General features: G+C 40.5%; 1 protein-coding gene across 1 annotated transcript in view; it reads left to right on the forward strand.

Moving 5' to 3' along the window:
* Window positions 1-21684, forward strand: part of ITGA9 (integrin subunit alpha 9) — a 686274-nt gene that overhangs the window by 453906 nt on the left and 210684 nt on the right. Inside the window, exon 18 of the mRNA XM_030205631.1 lies at window positions 5817-5967. Within this exon, the coding sequence (XP_030061491.1) occupies window positions 5817-5967 (151 nt within the window). The remainder of the gene's footprint in view (window positions 1-5816; window positions 5968-21684) is intronic.

Raw genomic sequence — 21684 nt, forward strand, 5'->3', positions numbered from 1 at the left:
TTTTATCTTTATTCTAGAAGCCCTTAAATTCACAACCACAATGGTTTGCCGTTTTCATCAAGCACTATGTGGTTTTTAAACATGGGTAGAGAATGGATGATTTGGCATAAATATATAATACATTTTTTAGTTTGGGAGCTTCTGAAGCAGATAGTGGCTTGTGGTTTGTTACATATTGCAACCCTTTTTGTTCTTAGCAAGGTTACAAATGATTCATTATTATCACACCGCTATTTATATTTTGAAGCAAACAGTGACTTGCAGATTGTTACATATGGCTACCCTTTTATGTCCCTTTTTGCTCCTTAACAAGACAGTTACTGGTTTGTTATTTTCACACCAGTATTTATATTCCGTTTTTAGTAACATAAGTCTCTACACATGATCAAACTTCAGCAAGCTTTAAGAGTAGCAGCCAGCATTTTTTAGGAGAAGCAGTTGTACCTCTTATGTTTTTGATATATAATTTTAGTTTAAACTTGCTTTAGAAGAACACATTTTGGAACATTGTTGCTTGATTATGCCATTTACTTAACATTATGTTTTTGTTTTTATTTGGACATATTTTTCATAATTGGATTAAATTAGGATATGCAAACTTTTTTTTACTGATCCTCCCGAGTCTGGGCTTTAGTATTTGATTTAATTCCCAGCTTCATTTGAGTTTTGGTTGTTACAGCCATTTGAAAAATTTTGGTCACTATGAATATCTTCACAAAGTCCTTATGTTTTTTGTTTATATAATTGACTGTGTGGATGATCAACATGTGGAGTTTTCTTATTAAAATGTTTTTGTAGCCTTGATATCACCTGTTGATTTAGGGGTTAGGCAGTTTTTTCCATCACAATATAGGAATTGACCACAATTTTTTATAATACATTTGTTTGTTTTTTACATTTCATTATTTATTTTCATAGAAATATGCTGTTACGGCTATTCCATAAAGACAGCACATTTGTATGCTGTTCTGAAAAGTATATGTGCTGTATAATATATGTTTGTAATTCGGCCCTTTTTTGCCTGTATATGTGTGTTAGAGATTTTTTATTGATTGTGATCTCATTTCAAGTCTGTTGGATTATTATTCTATTTGCATTTATTTGTATCATTGTATTTATTTATTTGCTTTTATTAAGATACGCCTGATGAAGGCTCTGTTTGTCGAAACACTGCCTGTGTTGGGTTGTTTTATAAGCAACTCTTTTGGAGAACAAACTTTGGTTGTCCTGGACATTTTGGTTGGCTTTTTCCACTTCTTTGGTTTTGTTTTGGTTTACACAGGCAACACATTGAGGTGCATTTGGAGGTTCTTTTTGATCAAGTCAAGGGCCAAGATTTTAGCAAAAACTTTTTTTACTAAGCTACCAACAGCAATTTCTGATGTTGTAAAACATATGTTTTAAATTTAATTTCTGTGGGTAGATGTAGAATCTCAGGCATCCTGGAGGGTTCTGCATTTATTTTCTACTGAGAAAATAGGGGCACGATTTGCTAGTGTAGCTAATTAATTTTACTCAGAGGCCAACAGTGTCAACATGGGTTTGCTTTCCAAAAGCATGAGGTCAGCAGCAGGCTAGAGGAATGTGTTTTGAAGTCAAAATGAATGTGCCTTTCTCTCACCGTTTGCTTCATTGAGCATGCTAATTGATTCCCTATTGCACCCCCTAACTTTCAAGATGTGGACTCCACAGCTGATGCCTTATAATCAAATTTGTAAAGGTTGTTTCTAGAAGGCCTTGGTTCACCTTGAAGAAGTGCTACCTTAGTTACAGGCTGTACACTGTGAGGGTCCAGTTCCCCAAAATATATGAAAGAAATGTATGTTAGTATGAAATCTGAAAATTCTGCTGATAGCATCAAATATTTGTTCCTTATTGGGTCTCTTCGATTGAGGTGATTATACATTTGTCCTATCAGTAATTTATCATATGGAAGTCTGAGAGGCACTGAGCAGGAATGATTTAAAATGAAATGTCTAAGGAAAACTGACAGCTGCCATAATTAACATATTTCTTTCCTTGGCATAGGAATTGATATACCTTTTTTGAGGGGGGGGGGGACCCATGGAAATTAAAAACACTAGTCATAATTGTTAGCCTTTTACATTGGAAAAACCTGAGTATATCATAGAGAAAAAGGGAACAGGAGGTTCAAGCATGGAGTTGTATGTGCTATTTATCAACAGATCAGAGGCTGTCAGCTACAATGAAAGCTATTTATGAACAAGTACAAATGATCCTTTTTTTCTAATGGAGGGATACAAGACCTATCATTTACCTTTTCCTCAGATATAATTATAACATACAATTAACTGTAATGCCAATACATCAGTAATTAAGACCAACAACTTGTTTTGGGTATAAAACCGGTAGCAGCTTTGTTTATAGAACCAGAGCTAATAAAGAACAGGTAACATTATTTATTCAGTAGCAACACTTGACTACCTGCCATTTAACAACTAGGAGTCATAGCCAAAGTATTAAAACCTACAATTCCTTAACCACCATATCTGTAAGGCTGAACCCTCAAGACGTGGACCTTCACGTCTGTATTGAGTGGGGCCCAATGTACACCGCTGGGTGAACCTTGAGGCCCCACCTTAAGAGCAATGCCTTAACCCGCCATGCCAGTTAGGCTAAACCATCAAGATGTAGACCTCCACGCAGAGGTGCAGCCAGGTTTTGACGTCAGGGGGAGCAGGCGTTTCTAAAATAGACGCTAGTCAGTGTCAGGAAGGCAGCGGGCTGATGTTTTTGCTCGTGTGCGGTGGCTGTAGCCAGCAATGATTAACACAGGTTGCTTCTGCTGCATCCTGCCTACGAGGAAACAGGACATTACATCTGGAGGCAGGATTCAGCAGAGGTCCTGTAAAGGAACGTGCCGTGCCCCCTGTAAGCGGTCAAACAACTCAATGATCAGGGGAAGTAGATACTTGTTCTTGCTGGTGATGGCGTTCAATCCACAGTAGTCAGTACAAAGACGCAGAGAACTGTCCTTTTTCCCCACAAAGAAGAAACCTGCTCTGGCAGAGGAAGTGGAGGGACGGATAAAGCCCCTCGGAAGATTGTCAACAGTGTAGGCTGACATGGCTTGAGTTTCAGGGATGGACAGCGGGTAAACCCTCCCTCTGGGGGCATCTTCCAGGCAGGAGGTCAATGGGACAATTGTGTTACCGATGAAGCGGCAGAGTCTCGGTTTGATTTTTAGAGACAACATTGGCGTACGCCCTGTAGGCCTAAGGTAGTCTGGCTAGCAACGGCATTCTACAAGTGGCGATAGCTACCGCTGGAGGTATCACTGAGTTGAAGCAGCAATGTTGGCAGGACACACTTCAGGTGGAGAGCTTCCCCTTGTCCCAGTCAATCCCTGGATTATGGTTTTGAAGCCAAGAGAGTCCTGGAATAAAGGGATTAACCACAGTCTGGAGGACATACATGGAAAAGCTTCAATATGAAGGATTCCAATTTTCAGGTGTAGAGGCACCATTCTGGCCTTAATGTATCCCTGTATGTTCCCATATACCAAGGAGACTGGTACAGGCTTGGGGAGTTCTCAAGTTGGAATATTGTAATGTCGGACTAGCGCTTCGTTGATGAAGCTCCCTCTAGCTCTGGAATCAATGAAGGCCATGGTGGTAGGTGACATCTGGTCCATTTCTAGGACAGCGGGGACCAGAAATTGAAGAATCTTGGCATGAAGGCCTAATTATGTGTTCCCAGCCAGGGCTAGGTCCAAAGGTTTACTGGTTTTTTGGGAGGCATCTGAGAATGAAGTGGCCCTTCTGTCCACAATACAGACACAGCCCCTGGGATCAGCATTGCTGTTTTTCCTACTTGGAAAGAAAAGATCAGTCCACCTTTATGGGTTCTCCAGCGTCATCAGATGCGAGACTCTTAGGTGATGTGCGTGGGGCCCGATTGCAGAAAAATTGTACAGTACATATAGGGGGGATTCTATAAATGGCACCCAAAGTTAGGCACCAGGAAGATCTGCATTAAACTGGTATTCTGAGAAGGAGCGTACTAGTTTAGCGCAGATCTCGCACCTAACTTTGGGTGCAGCACTTAATGCCTGCTGAAACCTGGTGTAAATCCTGGCATGAAAACGACCCTATTCTATAACATCATGCCTAATGTCTAGGAACACCCCTGACTCACCTTCCCATGGCCACATCCACTTTTGAGTTGCACTCTATAAAATTTAGGCTCTCGTTTTATAGACTAGGGTGCAGGGCAGATCCATGCGTAAACCCAAATGAGTGCCAGTTAATACCAGTTATTGATTATTAATGGCTCATTAACTAATTAGTTTCTGCGCAGATCTGGGATCCACACCCAAATTTTGAAAACCTATATAGAATCTGGGGGATAAGGACGTGTGGGAATGGACATGTATTTTCCAGCACGCACAGCGGGAAAGCCACATGGGAAAAAAATTAGTGGCATGAACTCAGCACCTCGTGGAAGTGACACTTTCACACAGCTTCCACATGTAGCCAGCCTATTTTACAAACCTATGTTTATAAACACCACCAATTAAGCAGAGAGGCTTTAATTTTTGCTTCATTTTGGAGGTGGAAATATTTGTTGGAGGATTAAGTAGAATATATACTGAGGAAATCATAAGAGATCTACAACCTATACTCCAGGAGGATGAATTACTGAAAGAGATAGTCCCATCCCCACCAGTATTGGCCTTCCGACAGCCACCCAACTTAAAACACAAGCTAATCAGAAGTAAACTTCCATCACAGACTGAAAAGGAACAGAAGGGCACACTACCCTGTAATTTATCCAGTTGCAAATTATGCCAAAATATTTCACAGGACCCCAAAGTCATCCACAAAGGAAAGATATTCAACATAAAGGGATCTTTCACTTGCTCATCTTCCAATGTGGTATATATCATTCAGTGTAAAAAATGTAACGAAGGATGCTATATTGGAGAAACAGGCCAGATGCTTAAGACAAGATTCAATTTACATAGACATCACATGAACAATACAGCCTGTAGGGCCCCCACCCCAGTGGGACAGCACTTCACAGAACCAGGACACTGTACCAGTGATTTCACAGTGAGAATACTGAAAGGTAACTTTAAAACCATACAAGAACGTAAGACCTTTGAAGTCACAATGATTGAATATTTTAACACCCAACAGAAAGGACTTAACAAGGATCTAGGGTTCCTAACCCATTATAACCCATAAAGCTGTATGCCTCTGTTGATCACCCCACCCCTCACATATCCACACCCATCCTGTTAGAATATCAATGATATGCTTTGATGTCCCCAAGCATACCTCCGACCCACCCCACCCATCCTCCCACCCTGTCAGACTGTCATAGTAATGCTTGAATGTTTTCACTTATATACTCTGTCAGCTAGCACATTTGCTTATTTCCGATCTGATGAAGAAGGGCAACCTTCGAAAGCTAATCAAGAAATGTATTAAGTTATGTCCAATAAAAAAGGTATCATCTTATTTTCTTTTCCATGTTTTATTTTGTTTGATTTCTATTGATAACCTAGAATTGCCTGAAGATTGATATTTTAATGCTGTAAATCATTAACTGAGTATTTCCAAATGTTTTCCCATCATGTTTTGTCTGAATGAAATTTTTGCCTTTAGGGCACTTAAATTTGCAACCTTCACCATGTAGTTGCATCATCTTTAATGATGGGTCCGGGCTGAATAATCAAGGGTACCTTTGGTGGTAACAAGAAGGTAGCATGTGAAAGAGAGGAGTTGCTACAGTGCCTTCTGAATGAAAAGGAAGGGGAATGAATAACTTGTTCTCCTTTCTAATTACAGTGTGGATGAGAAAACTCCTTATCTAGCTTTGGGAGCAGTAAAGAACATTTCCCTCAACATCTCCATCACGAACATCGGGGATGACGCATATGACACGAATGTATTCTTCAATTTTTCCCGGGAGCTGTATTTTATTAAAATGTGGCAGAAGGTAAGAAAGGACACAGTCTAATTCAGCAGAACAGATGGCATTTCCTACAGTGCCATCTTGCAGTCCAAAGGATATAATCTTTATTGATTCAGCTTGGGCACTTTCCTGTACACACAGGGAGTCCAAATTGGACCACTGTATCATTGGAACAAGGATGAGTAGAAATATTTATGTTCTGTTTCACATAACATTTTTGTAAAGTGGATGATCCTTTTGGAAAAATCTTTTTGAAGTTTGTTGAACACCATTTTATTGTAGTCATATGGCATATGTATTCATATGATAACCTCTCATTATCAGGGATATCTTTTTTTTTCCGTTGTGTCTATTATTTATAGTCAGATCTTGCGATGGTTGAAATTTATTTTTGCAAGCTATTAATGTTGTTTTACCATTTTCACAGTTGACAGTCTTCCTTTAATCATGTGAGCAGAACAGAGAGGTGTGTTCTCAGAACATTAGGGAAAGAAAGCAAAAGATTAGTCGTATCTGATTATGGGCTCTGTTTACTAAGGTGTACTAGCGTTTTATAGAGGCAGATAAGTCATATTTTTATTTACATTTTTGAGGATGGGAGGGGGTCAGTGACCACTGGGGGGGGGGGGTATTGGGGGGGTCACCCCTGATTCCCTGCAGTAGTCATCTGGTCATTTATGGCACCTTTTTGTGCCTTATTCATTCTAAAAACAGGTCTAGATCAAAAGTGTTGGTTTTAGTCCTAGGCGTTTTTGTTTTGTTCCATTATGGCTGTAAAATGTCCAAGTGTTAGGCATGCCCTAATCCCGCTTTGAAACACTCCTGACACGCCCCCTTGTGATTTGAACGCACTTCTGACGGACTTCATAGACAAACATCTAGGTTTTGAAAAATACGTTTCTCTTTTTCGAAAATGAGCCCCGTGGAGGGGCATAATTGAACGAAAACGTCTATCTGCATGGGCGTTTATCTCCGAGAACGGGTCCGTGAAGGGGCGGACCGAACCGTATTTTCGAAAAAAATAGACGTCCATGTTTTATTCGACAATTTGTGAGCTGGGCGTTTTTGTTTTTCAGTGATAATGGAAAATGAAAGTGCCCAGCTCAAAAACGAATAAATCCAAGGCATTTGTTCGTGGGAGGGGCCAGGAGTCGTAGTGCACTGGTCCCCCTCACATGCCAGGACACCAACCGGGTACCCTAGGGGGCACTTTTACAAAAAAAAAAAAAAAAAAGGTAAAAGAGCTCCCAGGTGCATAGCACCCTTCCCTTGTGTGTTGAGCCCCCCAAATCCCCCTCAAAACCCACTGCCCACAAGTGTACACCATTACTATAGTCCTAAGGGGTGAAGGGGGGCACCTACATGTGGGTACAGTGGGTTTGGGGGGGTTGGACGACTAATAAGCATTAAGCAGCACAATTGTAACAGGTAGGGGGGGATGGGCCTGGGTCCACCTGCCTGAAGTCCACTGCACCCCCTAACAACTGCTCCAGGGACCTGCATACTGCTGCCAGGGAGGTGGGTATGACATTTGAGGGTGAAAATAAAAAGTTGTGAAACATCATTTTTTGTGGTGGGAGGGGGTTAGTGACCACTGGGGGAGTCAGGGGAGGTCATCCCCGATTCCCTCTGGTGGTAATCTGGTCATTTAGGGCACTTTTTGGGGCCTTATTCGTGAAAAAACAGGGTCCAGGAAAAGTGTCCTAAATTCTAGCTAAAAACGCATACTTTTTTTCCATTATCGGCGAAAGGCGCCCATCTCTCTTCAGCCGATAACCACGCCCCAGTTCCGCCTCCGACACGCCCCCGTCAACTTTGTACGCTTCCACGATGGAGTGCAGTTGAAAACGTCCAAAATCGGCTTTCCATTATACCGATTTATTCGTTTTTGTGAGATAAACGTCTTATCTCCGATTTGGGTCGAAATCTAGGCTTTTTTCTCTTTCGATTATAAGCTGGATAGTAACTTATGGAACTTTGTAAGTCTAAGTGCTTTGAAACTACTCCTCGATGATTCCAGGGCAAAGTGAAATAAAAATTGGACAGCTGTAACAATTTCTTTAACAGTGAAAAAATCCTTTTTGACCAAATGTGGAAATTAGTTAGTACTGTTACTGTCTATATCCTTATATCCCCTCCCCCTCCAAATATCTATTTTCATCTAGAAATTTTCAATTGTTGCAGTGATGGCAAACCTATGGCACGTGTGCCAGAGAGGGCACACAGAGCCCTCTCTGTTGGCAGGTGTGCCCAGCCACTTTCCTAGCGGAGGAGAGAGAAAAGTAATTACCTCAGGTTTTTTACATCGTCTGGCTCTGTTCTGGGCTGGCTTGTTTCCCTGTACCTCTCTGGCTCGCTTCTTCAATGTTCCGGGCTGCCGGCAGTGTCAGTGCAGTAACCACACTGCCTTCGGCGGCTCGGAAGCTTTCCCTCTGTTACAGTTTCCTGTCCCGCATAGGCGGGATGCTGCAACAGAGGGAGAGCTTCCGGAGCCGCTGAAGGCAGTGTGGTTACTGCACTGACACTGCCGGCAGCCCAGAACATTGAAGAAGCGAGCCAGAGAGGTACAGGGAAGCAAGCCAGTCCAGAACAGAGCCAGAAGATGTAAAAAACCTGAGGTAACTACTTTTCCCTCTCCTCCGCTGTTTCAGCAAGAAGCTTTCAAGTGAGGCAGGCAGCTGTTCAGCAAACGTAACCTTCATGGGGCTTGAAAGCCATGGAGACCCAGTCTCCGAGATTCGTCGAGGCCTTCCTTATTCAACACACACACTTTCCTATGTTCCCTGGCTATCATGGGATATTTTAAAGAATAAGTAGTGCAAATTGACACAGGGACTACCTGCAGGAAAGAATCGTAATGAAAACTGTTGATTGGTAGAGAGTGATGTGGCTGAAGAACAACATGGATGCTAATGAGTAAGTAGAACAAAGTTGTAAACTAGATGATCTGAATGGCAGGATGCAGAAAATGGTAGTAAATGACAATAAAATGACCAGTATCCAGGGCTGGCTTTAAGGTAGGGTGGACAGAGGTTGTCTCTGGGAGACGGTGTGCCACTTACCCCAGAACTGGCTCTGCCAGTAGTAGATGCTCAGAATATCCTGGTATGGGAAATGAAACCAAAACTGTGACAATTTAAGCATGTTTAAGACACAGTGCTATGAGAAGAGCAGATAGAGATACCAAGTAGAAGACAAAATGGAGATGGTGTGATGGTTTGCTTAGCTCGGTAGAACTTTAGAGGGTAAAAGAATAAATGTAAGCTAGTACACAGTATGGTAATATCCATAGGAGCTGATTCTGTGGGTTCTGTAGGTGCTTGAGCACACCCAATATTTTAAAATTTCCTTGTATGTATCCAGGGAAGGGTTATTCCCACTGGGCTTAGCACCCCCAATAATTTGGCAGGCAGCCAAGGTTAAGACAAGTTATCAGCATGCATGCAACAGCAAAAATGACATTAATTATTCAAAAGCATGCCAAATGCTTTTAAAGTTCTGTTATTCAGGTTAAATTGCCCTGTTGGCACTTTGCGATAAATAATTAGATTTTGGGTTGCTGTTTGGGCACTCGGTCTCTGAAAGGTTCGCCATCACTGGTCTATTGTATCACTGCTACATGAGAAATGTCCCATCATTTTACCCTCTGAGCAGGAATCTCATTATTTGAAGGTACTGAAATCTATTACTCCTTAATCCAGGAGTCTAAAATGTCAGCCCTGAATGGCCACAAACCCACCTGGTTTTTGTGATATCTCTAATGATTATGCTTAAACACTAAACCCTTCGGGGTTAACCCAAATACTCAATAACTGCACTAAATATTATTAAATATAAAACTACCCACAGTTATTCTTTACCTTTTATTTTGTATACTATTATCAATCAATGTTGCACATTACATAAACATAACATTACCTGTGTTCATCCACATTCATTCACATTCATACTAACACCCGTGCCGAGACTGCTAACTAATACAAAAATTGACTATCTACCAACCCCAACCTTATAATAGCTATCTCACATTCTCTTTTATCAGTGAATACTATATCAACTGATTGTATATGGTTCTGCAGTCCTATATATATATACTCTTAGCGCTGAAATCCAGTACTCATTCTGCTGATGAATTTATCACCAACCAGATATTAACTTCACAAGTTAACTCGATGAAATCATCACAGCCTCGATGTATCATTTCAAAGCTTCATGGTGGAATTCCAGCAGTAGACTTGCAAACACATCAAGGTTTATGGTAGAGTCACACCAACAAACTTTTAACACCATCCATATTCACTCCTTAATAATTCACCCAAACTCTACACAGTCTGTGTTTCGCTACTCGAGCGTCTTCAGGAGTCGGGTTCCTAAATAAATTAATATAATAGTGAAGTTTATGGATGAGGCAGGCTACCTATACTCTACAATACTACAAATTCAATCTACTTACACTTTATGAATATACTCATTTTTCAGATACAAGACAGGAAAGAACTCAACCGTCCATAAGCAATCACTCACAGCGTGCAACCGGTGGCGTATGCGTGTGAACTCCTGACCTACAACGCAAATTTAAATCACCCTTAACCACGCCCCTTCATTCAGCCACTCTACTTCTCTGTTTAAACCAGCTGGTTCATTGGTATCCCACATAAAAATTATGCGTTGTTCTTGACGTAACAATATCAAGGGAATAGGGGAAGTGGGGGGGGGGGGGGGACATCCCCTTGATATTGTTACGTCAAGAACAACGCATAATTTTTATGTGGGATACTATTGGACCAGCTGGTTTAAACAGAGAAGTAGTGGCTGAATGTCTGAAGGGGCGTGGTTAAGGGTGATTTAAATTTGCGTTGTAGGTCAGGAGTTCACACGCATACGCCAGCGGTTGCACGCTGTGGGTGATTGCTTGTGGATGGTTGGGGTTGGTAGATAGTCAGTTTTTGTATTAATTAGCAGTCTCGGCACGGGTGTTAGTATGAATGTGAATGAATGTGGATGAACACAGGTAATGTTATGTTTATGTAATGTGCAACATTGATTGATATTAGTATACAAAAATGATAGGTAAAGAATAACTGTGGGTAGTTTTATATTTAATAATGATTATGCTTGACATATATAATTACCTCTCAGTTGTATGGAAGCACATATCATGCATATTCATTAAAGATATCCTGAAAATTAGGTCAGATTCCAGCCCTCAAAGATCGCAATTTAACACCCCTGTTCCTGGTTTGATCAATCTTTTGGCAATGCGTAAGTTCTGGAGTCCCTTTATTAGCATAGTAAAATTTCATTGTACCTTTATAAATATTTGGATGTCTTTTCAGAGGATGATTGCCCCAAACTGTTTCCTCTACTCTCACTATTGTCTGATAAATGCCATATACATTGGTAGGATGATATTCTTCCTTGTATTTACCCCGATTTAACGCATGCCAACATTTAACAGGCTTTCATTACTGTTTTTCAAACTCTGCATACTTATTACCTTCCTGTTATAAACTGAGATCTTGTTACTGTTAAAAAGTCATAGCCAAGGAAATGCCTTTTGAGTGGCTGTTGTCAAGTGCCAAACACTTTAAAGGTTCCAGGATGATGAATTTCATAATGGAATCTCGTTCATTTCATTCTGGATGAGAGTTGTACTTCATGCGTCTCCAAAGTGGAGATAAGTACAGTGCTGTGATAGGAAAGTATTGTTCACTGCAGTAGAATGAAGGCACTATAGAGGAAAAGGATGGTGAATTTAAAAAAGAAAAGGAGAAAGAAGTCCCAAAAAATGACAACACACAGGATAAGGGAGAGAGAATTGACAGGAAGTGTATAGGTGTGGCCACCTTCCAGATTAGAAAGGAAATAGGATTGAAGGAGACAGAGAAATGGAGGACGAGGAGGCTTCAAGAAGGAAAGACCTTGAACCTCCTCTACAATACTTGAAGCTCTGAATTAGTGGGTGGCTTGGTAAGGCTTGGAATTAAAAGCCATAGAGAGGTAAGCTGTTACCTTCCTTTGCAAAAGCCACAGTGAATGGTGTGGGTAACAGCCCGGCCTAAAGCTGTTTAAAACATAAAGCCTTCAATTAGTCTAGAAAAATGTGCGAAGAAAGCAAGACATTGATTAACCCTTAGTGGGATTCAAAATTTCAGCTCCATAGGCCATGTCCAAATTACTATCTGAGGGCCTAGAAATGATCACCAAAGGGTTAATAGTCAGCTGGCAGCGCTCAGCATTTTGCTGACTGGCACCAGTGTTATGCCCAGAAAATTAACTCCAGGCCATATCCAGGATCTAGCATTGAATTTATGAGTTTGCAGAGCTGGCTACACCATAGCTGGTTAAGAGCGATATTCAGCACTTAACCGGCTATAGGGCACTGCATAAAGATAGGACTGCGTTTTATGTGGTCCTATTTGTGTGGTGACTTTGGCTAGTTAAGTACTGAATATTAACTCTTAACTGGCCAGGTGACTCCACCCCAGAATGCCTCCAAAATAGTTGGTTTTGCAGTAGGCACTAACTGGTCATTTCAGCAGTGCTAACCGGTTAAGGGCCTCTTTTATCAAGCCGCGCTAGTGGCTCCCATTGTGGTAATGCCGACAAAAACCATTCACTTTGAATGGGCTCCATCAGCACTGCCACGCAGGAACCACTAGTGCGGCTTGATAAAAGAGGCCCTAAGTGCTGCTGAAAATGACCGGTTAGCCCCAAGCAAGCTACTACTACTACTACTTACTACTACTTATCATTTCTATAGCGCTACTAGACATACGCAGCGCTGTACACTTGAACATGAAGAGACAGTCCCTGCTCGACAGAGCTTACAATCTAATTAGGACAGACAAACAAGAGATAACGGAATATTAAAGTGAGGATGATAAAATAAGGGTTCTGAACAAGTGAATCCTAGGCACAAAGCAAAGTAACAATGAAGTGATTCAGAAGAAAGTGAAAGTTCAAGTGACCCAGTTGTAGTTCACAGATAATCCCTAGTATCTTTCCCTCCTAATGTACATCCAATGTTGCACACATGATTGTTGACTCTGTGGTCCTCCATGTATTTAACAGTAACATAGGATAATACATACAAATGGGGTAATTCTATAAAGAAGATGCCAGCATGCAGCATGTAAATGAGCGGAATACTGTTATATATGTACTTAAGTGTAAATGGCAGTACTCGTGTTGTGTGCTATTCTATAAAATAGTAACATAGTAACATAGTAAATGACAGCAGAAAAAGACCTGCATGGTCCATCCAGTCTGCCCAACAAGATAAACTCATATGTGCTACTTTTTGTGTATACCCTACTTTGATTTATACCTGTCCTCTTCAGGGCACAGACCGTATAAGTCTGCCCAGCACTATCCCCGCCTCCCGCCACCGGCTCTGCCACCCAATCTCGGCTAAGCTCCTTAGGATCCATTCCTTCTGAACAGGACTCCTTTATAAAATGGCACCTAAATGTGGTTATTGTTTAGGTCTTTTTACCACCTCTCCAAATCTCCACATATCAGTTACCCATGATTTGTAGAGATAAAATACCAAGGCTACATGCTTATGAGAAAGTATTTTTATTCACTTACCAAGTATATTGATACAATTAATATTTTCTAATGGGAGGATAAAACTACTGCATAAATATGCTGCCTGTATCTATCGCTCCAACATACTGGACTAAAACAGCTATTTTTATACACTCGTGTTTAACATTATGCACGGTTTGAAGGTAGGCGTATGCATGGGATGCATTTTTATGTAGTCTAGGCATGAACATTTACACCAACTCTATGGCTGATGTAAGTAGTCACACCTAAATAATAATCATATATTTTTCCTGTTACGCTAGTATTCTCTGAAGGAAAGTGGGCACCTACTCTCTGTTGTAGAATAGGCAACTTCTAGGCTCTTAAAATAGGCACCCTTAATAGAATTGCCCTCTGCATGGGAAAACCCCAGTAGTGCAGCTGGTCTCTAGCATCCATGGATGGTTAAAAGCCATAGAGATGTTCGAATAACCAGAGACCATGGTATCCTCTAGGATAGCAACTCTCTTTTTTTCTTTTTGCTAAAGTTCATATAGAAATATAATGGCCCATATTTTAAAAACCGGCTGGTGAATTTTGGGGGTTTTTTAAATCATTTTTCTGGGATTCTCCTTGAGACTTATCTGCGTGTCTGCTGCTGAAAATCTAGATAAAGTTATCCAGATAACTTTAGGCCAGCCTTTTTCCCTGACCAGACTTACCCACATACTTTAGTTGGACTGCGCCCAGAGAATACCATCCAACCCCACCTCTACATATGCAAGTAAATTTTATAAGGGCAATGGTAAATTATACATGCTCAGCAATGCTGGAGGGATGGGGCAGGGGGTAATTGAAATCCAAAGATTTCTCCAGCTAATTTCCAATGCTAGTCAGCCAAATCTTTTGGACATTGATTTTATGGTTTATATGCCACACTAGCAAAAATAAAAATTGTTTTCTTTTAGCTCAGGTTGAGCAATGTCCAGCCAGAAATCTAAATGCTGGAATATTGAATAAAAATAACTTAGTCCCTTTAGTGAAAGCTTTTTTTTGTTTGTTTGTTTTTGCATGAAAGAGTTCATTGTTCTAGATTAGATTTTTAACCTCAGACTTTCTTATGGATCACACTGGAAAACTTTCACCCTGCTTCCCCCATAGTCAATGAACATTTTAATTGGAAATGAACCATAAAACAGAGCCCGCCTCTTTTTTTTTTATAAAAACACTTTGATGTCCAGTTTCAGAGTTGACTTGCTGTGCTTGGTTTTATTTTGGGTCTCTAGAATGTTGCCTCAGTGTTAAATTTATTAGGCTTTAATATGGTTATAGCTACCAAGGTGGAATATCAGCAGCCAGACACAGGAAGGAGAGCAAAGAGCCTCTTTAGAAATGGATTCTAGTAGACACTTTTATATTTTTTATTTTCAAATCTTTTTATTGAATTATGCAAAAAAGACAAGATCCACAATAGATACAAAACAAATGTGTGTGTGCAATTCAATCAGCATTCCATGAATATAAGAGTTCAGTAAAGAAACCAAACAAGGTAGTGAGCTTTGACTCTTATAGCTCCCTACCGTAAAACTTGAATAGCCACTAATCTGTCCCCAATCCCACCCCTCCCACTTCCCTTTTAGCATATGTGTGTAATCTGTTTTTCCAATCTTCTCAAACTTAAGAAAACATCTTCAATAATCGCATTAAAAAAGGAAGAACATGCAGCACTTCCACCTTATATTTATGAAGTTCTAGACACTTTTTACATTTTTCGGCAGTCCAGACATCTGTGTAATTGGTCTGCCTGGCCCCAAATTTACACAACTAGACATTGTGCCTTCTTTTCTTCTGCTCCATCCTTTTAGAATCCCTTCCCTTTACATATCCGTGCTGAGCCCTCATTTAAGAATTTTAAAATCAGGATTAAAGGCTTGGGGGGGGGGGGGGGTCTTTTACAAAGACGCACTAGCACTTTTAGTGCATGGTAACGAATAGCTTGCGCTAGAATCCTAGAGATGCCCATAGAAATATATGGGCGTCTCTAATGTTTAGCGCGTGCTTATTTTTAGCACGTGCTAAAAACTCTGGCTTGGCTTTGTGAAAGGACCCCTTGGCTTTTTATCCAGGATTTTTTGACCCACCATAGGATGCTGTTATTAGTGTTGGTCACTGCTATCCTGCTGTTCCCTCCCCCCATTTTTCCTAACTTCAACTTCTTCCTCCCCCGCCACTACATATTTCCTATGCTTTTTGTTGTTGTTAGGTGTGTATGTTCTTTGATACGACTGTCATGCCTTTCCTGTCAAATATTGTAGTACCTGTTTATCCTTTGGCTTGTTAATTTTAATTATTGTAAACTGCCTAAATCTGCTAGTTAGTCATGGCAATATAGCAAATTCTAATAAACTATACTGTGGCATTATGGAAAATGGCTATTCACATGATTTTCTGGGGTTAGATAATATAATTAAATTTCATTGCTGATCATCTTTTTCAAGCTGGGAGGGGACACAGCATCACTGGGTAGTTTCCTTCTCTACTAGTTTATACCACCAGACTCTTGCACTGATTTTGAAAAATACTGCAAAGGTAATTTGAGCAGTATTTAAAGAAGCAAGTAATGTAGGTTCGGCAAATATTCCACAACCTAAGAAACGTCAACAAATATAGAAGTGCGGCAGGAGCAGATCCTGAATGATGACTATATCTCACACCCATAAAATATACAGGGGACAAATGGCACAGAGGCTGGTAGAAAGGGATCAATAATCTTTAACTTAGTCACTAAAACTTTAGACACTAAAGGGCCCTTTTACTAAACTGCAATAAAATATGAGTTTAACGTATTCTAATGCGGGATTTTCCTATCATCCTAAGCCCAGATTTAATGCAGCATTATTGTAGGATTGGTTTTTTTTTTGCAGAACATGTGCTAATGTTCATATTTAGGGGGAATTCTATAAATGAGGCGTAAAAAAAATCAGCACTGAAAAAAAAGCATGTTAACACATGTTCAAATATCATACATTAAGAATAAACTTTGGTCACTGGAGTTGCGCCTGATAGAACCAGGCATAAGGCCAGCACCCAAAGTTAGGCACGACCTGTGCACTCTGCTAGTATTCTATAAAGGTTGGGCACCCTGTATAGCATATAGGCTTCACACGGATCTTCCTGGCACCTAACGTTCGGGGCCATGTATACAATCCGGTCCTGAGTGTCTAGTTTTAGGTGCACAGTTGTACATTTACCCTGGACCTGTTTAAAAACATAAGAACATAATAATAACCATATTGGGTCAGACCATTATCTTGGACTGTTTAAAGTCTTTTTTCCCCTGAAGCAGCTTGGATTGCAAAACAGGGACCCTCTGTTGGGATTGAAGAGATATTTTAGTGGAGTGTACAAAGCTAAGTGTTGTAGACAATTTATGCATATTTGCAACGTATGATTATGTACTGTTTTCAAAACAGATACTGTATCAGTAAGAGTAATTGCTTTATAAGGATGGTCTTGATCCAGATATTATAGTGGAGTTTTTTTTAATGACTGATGATTATTGCAAGCCGCCTATATATTGAAGGCTTGCTTTACAGATAGGTGTGTCTCCTTTTTCACCAAGGTCTTTTTTTTCTCTACTTTTAAGAAATCGCTATTTTTTTTTTAATGTGTGATTGGTATTCTACAGATTCCTTCAAAGTGTGGGTAATTGAAATCACCCATTATTATAATGTTGCCCAATTTGCCAGCTTTCCTAATTTTTGTCAACATTTGTTCATCTGTCTGTTCGTTTTGTCTTGGCGGATGGTAGTACAGCCCTACCAGTATACTCTTTCCCGTCGCACATGGAATTTCTACCCACAAGGATTCTATGCTACTGTCTGTTTCATGTAGAATATTTATTTTGTTTGATTCGGTTCCTTCGTTAACATATAGCACAACCCCCCTCCAATTTGATATACTCTATCATTGCGATATAATTTGTACCCTGATAACACAGTGTCCCATTGATTGGCCTTCTTCCACCAGGTCTCTGAGTTGCCTATCTTATCTAACTCTTCAATCTTATTTTTTAGGCTTCTAGCAATTGTATATTTATTTATTTATTTATTTGGATTTGCTCTCACCTTTTCAGTAGTAGCTCAACATGAGTTACATTCAGGTACACTGGATATTTCTCTGTCCCTGGAGGGTATATAAACGCTAACATGCCTCTAGCGCGGCTTAATAAACAGGGCCCAAAGTTTGCTTTTTTAAAATTCTGTCTCCATCAATAAACCTACCTTACCTCTTTTAAATCCTAACCTTTAAATCACAAAAGCACAGGGTACAAAAAATGTTCACTTACCCAGAGAACTGTCCTCTTCTTTATTGCTTTATCATTTTTAATATTATTATTTATTTTTATATTATCATTGTATTTTATAATGAGCCCAATGTTCAAAACGATTTAACCAGACAGGAGATGCTCCTGGGCAGTGTTATTGAATACTGGCTTTGACTGCCACTGTACCGTCCATAGGGGACAGAGTCAAGGTGGCCCTGGAAGTAATGTAGACACTGGTGATATTCAGTGCTTAAATAGTAGTAATAACTTGACTGATTAGCTATGCAGGTACAGCATTGAATATTGGCTGTGCCCGCGTAACTTCTGAGTATCACTGCTGACCTGGATATTCATTTCACCACTTCTTCACGGAAAGAATGGTAAATTAATGGAACAGCCTCCCGGTAGAGATGGTGGAGACAAAAACTGAATCTCAATTCAAGCAAGCTTGGGACAAGTACATAGGATCTCTAAGGGAGTGAAAGGGAGTGTAGATGGCATGGATGGGCAGACTGGATAGACCATATGCCTCCCAATATTCAAAACCATTTAACTGGCCAGGAACTGCGCCTGCCTGATTAAATGGCATTTAACCGACTTTCTGGCAATATTCTGCAGGGGATAGCCTCTGAATGTTCCCAGTTAGTGGTTTGCCGGCTATTGTAAGTGGCCACATTGGGCCACATAAATAGCTGGAATATCTGTGGCCAATTTAAACGTAACCAGATATCTCCTACTATTAACTTATCCAGTTAAGCGTAAACTGGCCAAAAATAAATTGGATATTCAATGCTGGTCACCGGAAACAGCCTCGCATTAAATATCAGGCCTGACCGTCAACCGCGGAAGTTAACCTGGCTCCCTCCGGCAGTCTGAATTTCAGCCCCATGGTCCTTATCTGCTTTCATTTTTCTCTATTTCTATGTTTCAGTGCTGGTGTCTGGAAATGGCCCAGCATTGAATATCTGAGTCTAAATTAGCCTGTGACGATTAGTGTTCACAAAAACACTCACTGTCGCTGGCATATGTTCTGGATATCACTGCTGACCTGGATAGTACATCAAACTTCTAAGTGACGAGCCCAACATATCCATCTCTCATTCAACTTGGAGTGCTACATGTGGTGAACAGTTCTCACTTATGCAGAGGTCTGAGATGTTTGGATGCATCTAACGGGGTAAAGTAGATGCACCTAAATTATGGATGTCACGGAGTCAAGAACCGTGAGCCCTTGTGCCACTACCGGCAGCTGCAGGCGAACCACCCAAAGAAGGATCTAAGCTGGAAACAGACTGGTACGAGTAGGACCGGAGCTGAGCGGAAGACAGGCAGGACTGGAACAAGCGGACTGGAGCTGAAGGTAGGTGGCGTTGGAGCAAGTAGGACTGGAACAGAAACTGAAGGCTGGTAGTGCTGGAACAAGCAGGATTGGAACAGAAGTTGAAGGCAGGCAGGACTGGAACAAGCAGTGGTGGAACTGAAACTGAAGACTTACAGGACTGGAACAAGCAGGGTTGGGATTGAAGTTGAAGACTAGCAGGACAGGAACAAACAGGGCTGGAATTGCAACAAACACACACAGACGGAAACTCATCTGAAGACCTCTGTTGCAAATTCCAAGGTGCTTTATAAAGGACCTTACTGATGATGTCACAGGTGAGAGTGAGGCTTGGCTACAGGAACACCAAAGTGAGGCTTGGCTACAGAAACACAAGAGTGAGGCTTGGTTGCAGGGATACCCGAATAGAACTGGCATGATCTCTGATACAGGATTGAGAAACAGGGAAAAAACAGTCCACAGCAGCCATAGGGCCTGGTTACCAGGAGGAGAGGTGGTAGGCATGGGACACGGCCACAACTTTGACAATGGCAACAGGTAGGGTCAATTCTTAATTAGGAAAAAACACCCTAATACTATGTTATCAAATTGGAATACTGTGACCCTTTCTGTTCTAAATGATCTTGCTCCTTTGGTTGTAAAGAAAAAGGTTAGATCATTATTTTTTTTGTGATATGCTCAAACACTTCAAGAACAGAAAAGGAAATGTAAACACAATATGCTCAAAGAAAATCTGGGAATACTCAGATAAATCAGCTTGGAAATTGCTAATTTGTCAATATAAATTAGTCATTGCTGAGGCAAAAAGGAAATATTATTCAAAATTAATTGATGTAGAAACATCTGACCAGAAATGTCTTTTAAATTATTCCTGTCACTTGCATCTATATTGTCCTTATACAGTTATGCAGCCTATCGCAGATGAGCAGGCTCCACATTTTATAGATAGTTAAACAAGCAATTTCTTGATAGGGGGATTCCTTTTGACAGTCACAAACTAATTCCTGTTGAACTTGAGATAGATATTCCAGTGGATAGAATTTGGGATTCTTCTACTCAGGTGACATCTTTGACCCTTGGTAAGGTCATTCACCCTTGGTAAATTATTACATTCCTATTGCTCACTGGATACCTGTTCCTCGTTTTCATTTAGGGATATACCCAGCCAAGTAGTGGTTTAGCTACAGTACATCTTTTGTAAATGTGGTTTTAGAATTAGGTTTTTATCCCTGTTTACTGGGTACTATAGCGTTAGTTCCTCTACCCAAGTTTGAAGGAACTGATTTAACTTCTGTAATTAATTATGGACCTGTTATTAGTATAACGTGGTTGGTCAAGCTTTTGGAAGTTATTGCAGTCTGCCTTTATTCGATTGATTGTTTGCATCTATTACAGTTTGGCATCAGGTCATTGCCTAGTACTGAATCTGTGCTGTTTGTTATGGCTTCATATGTTAAACAGTATTTAGGTCGAGGTCATCATGCTAAAACAATTTTTATTGAACAAATTAATAAAGTACAATATAACAACAAGAAACCAAGGTTGTTCAATATTTTCACCCCTTAATCCCGCCTCATTCCCTTCCCTTTCCTTTCTCCCAATAAAAAGAACACCCCATATAAACCAGACTCAAATACTGAAGGGCATGGAGAAAACCTACAACACAATACTGTCCAATATATCCCCCCCAACCCCCCACCCAAACTGTTAACTAGCTGAAAGATAACCAAGAACCCTCAACCCCAGAATGAGCAATGTAAAATATATTAACAGTGTAACACATTGCTATTAATGGCAAAGTAAAATTGCCATAACCAACAACCCCCCCTCCCCCCAGTAAGTACAAGATGGGCTGAAACATAGAAAGCAAGAGAGGTACAAAGTAGCACAGAACCTGCAAATCTACCACTCCTCCCCCCCCCCCCCCCCCCACACACACACTTCCCTACTACCAATCCCCCTTAAACTTCAAAAACTGGAATGGGGCATCATGATATTTTATTAAGTTTGTGGCATTTGATAATGTCAGTTATGGTTTGTTATTGCAAAGATTGGGTGAGCTGGGTATCTCAGGTAATATTTTGAATTGATTTTCATACTTTCTTTGGAAAAGAAAGTATTTTGTGTTAAATTCCGGCACTAGGTCTTCCAATTAAAATTCTACTTATGGTGTCCCCCAGGCTATAAGTACATACATAAGTATTGCCATACTGGGACAGACCAAAGGTCCATCAAACTCAGCATCCTGTTTCCAACAGTGGCCAATTCAGGTCACAAATACCTGGCAAGATCCCCAAAAAAGTACAAAACATTTTATGCTGCTTATCCCAGAAATAGTGGCTTTTCCCAAAGTCCAATTTAATAATGGTTTATGGACTTTTCCTTTAGGAAGCCATCCAAACCTATTTTAAACCCTGCTAAGCTAACCGCCTTAACCACATTCTCTGGCAACGAATTCCAGAGTTTAATTACATGTTGAGTGAAGAAACATTTTCTCCAATTTGTTTTAAATGTACTACTTTGCAGCTTCATCGCATGCCCC

This window comes from Microcaecilia unicolor, chromosome 1 (genome assembly GCF_901765095.1).
Source record: "Microcaecilia unicolor chromosome 1, aMicUni1.1, whole genome shotgun sequence".
In the NCBI taxonomy this organism is placed as follows: domain Eukaryota; kingdom Metazoa; phylum Chordata; class Amphibia; order Gymnophiona; family Siphonopidae; genus Microcaecilia; species Microcaecilia unicolor.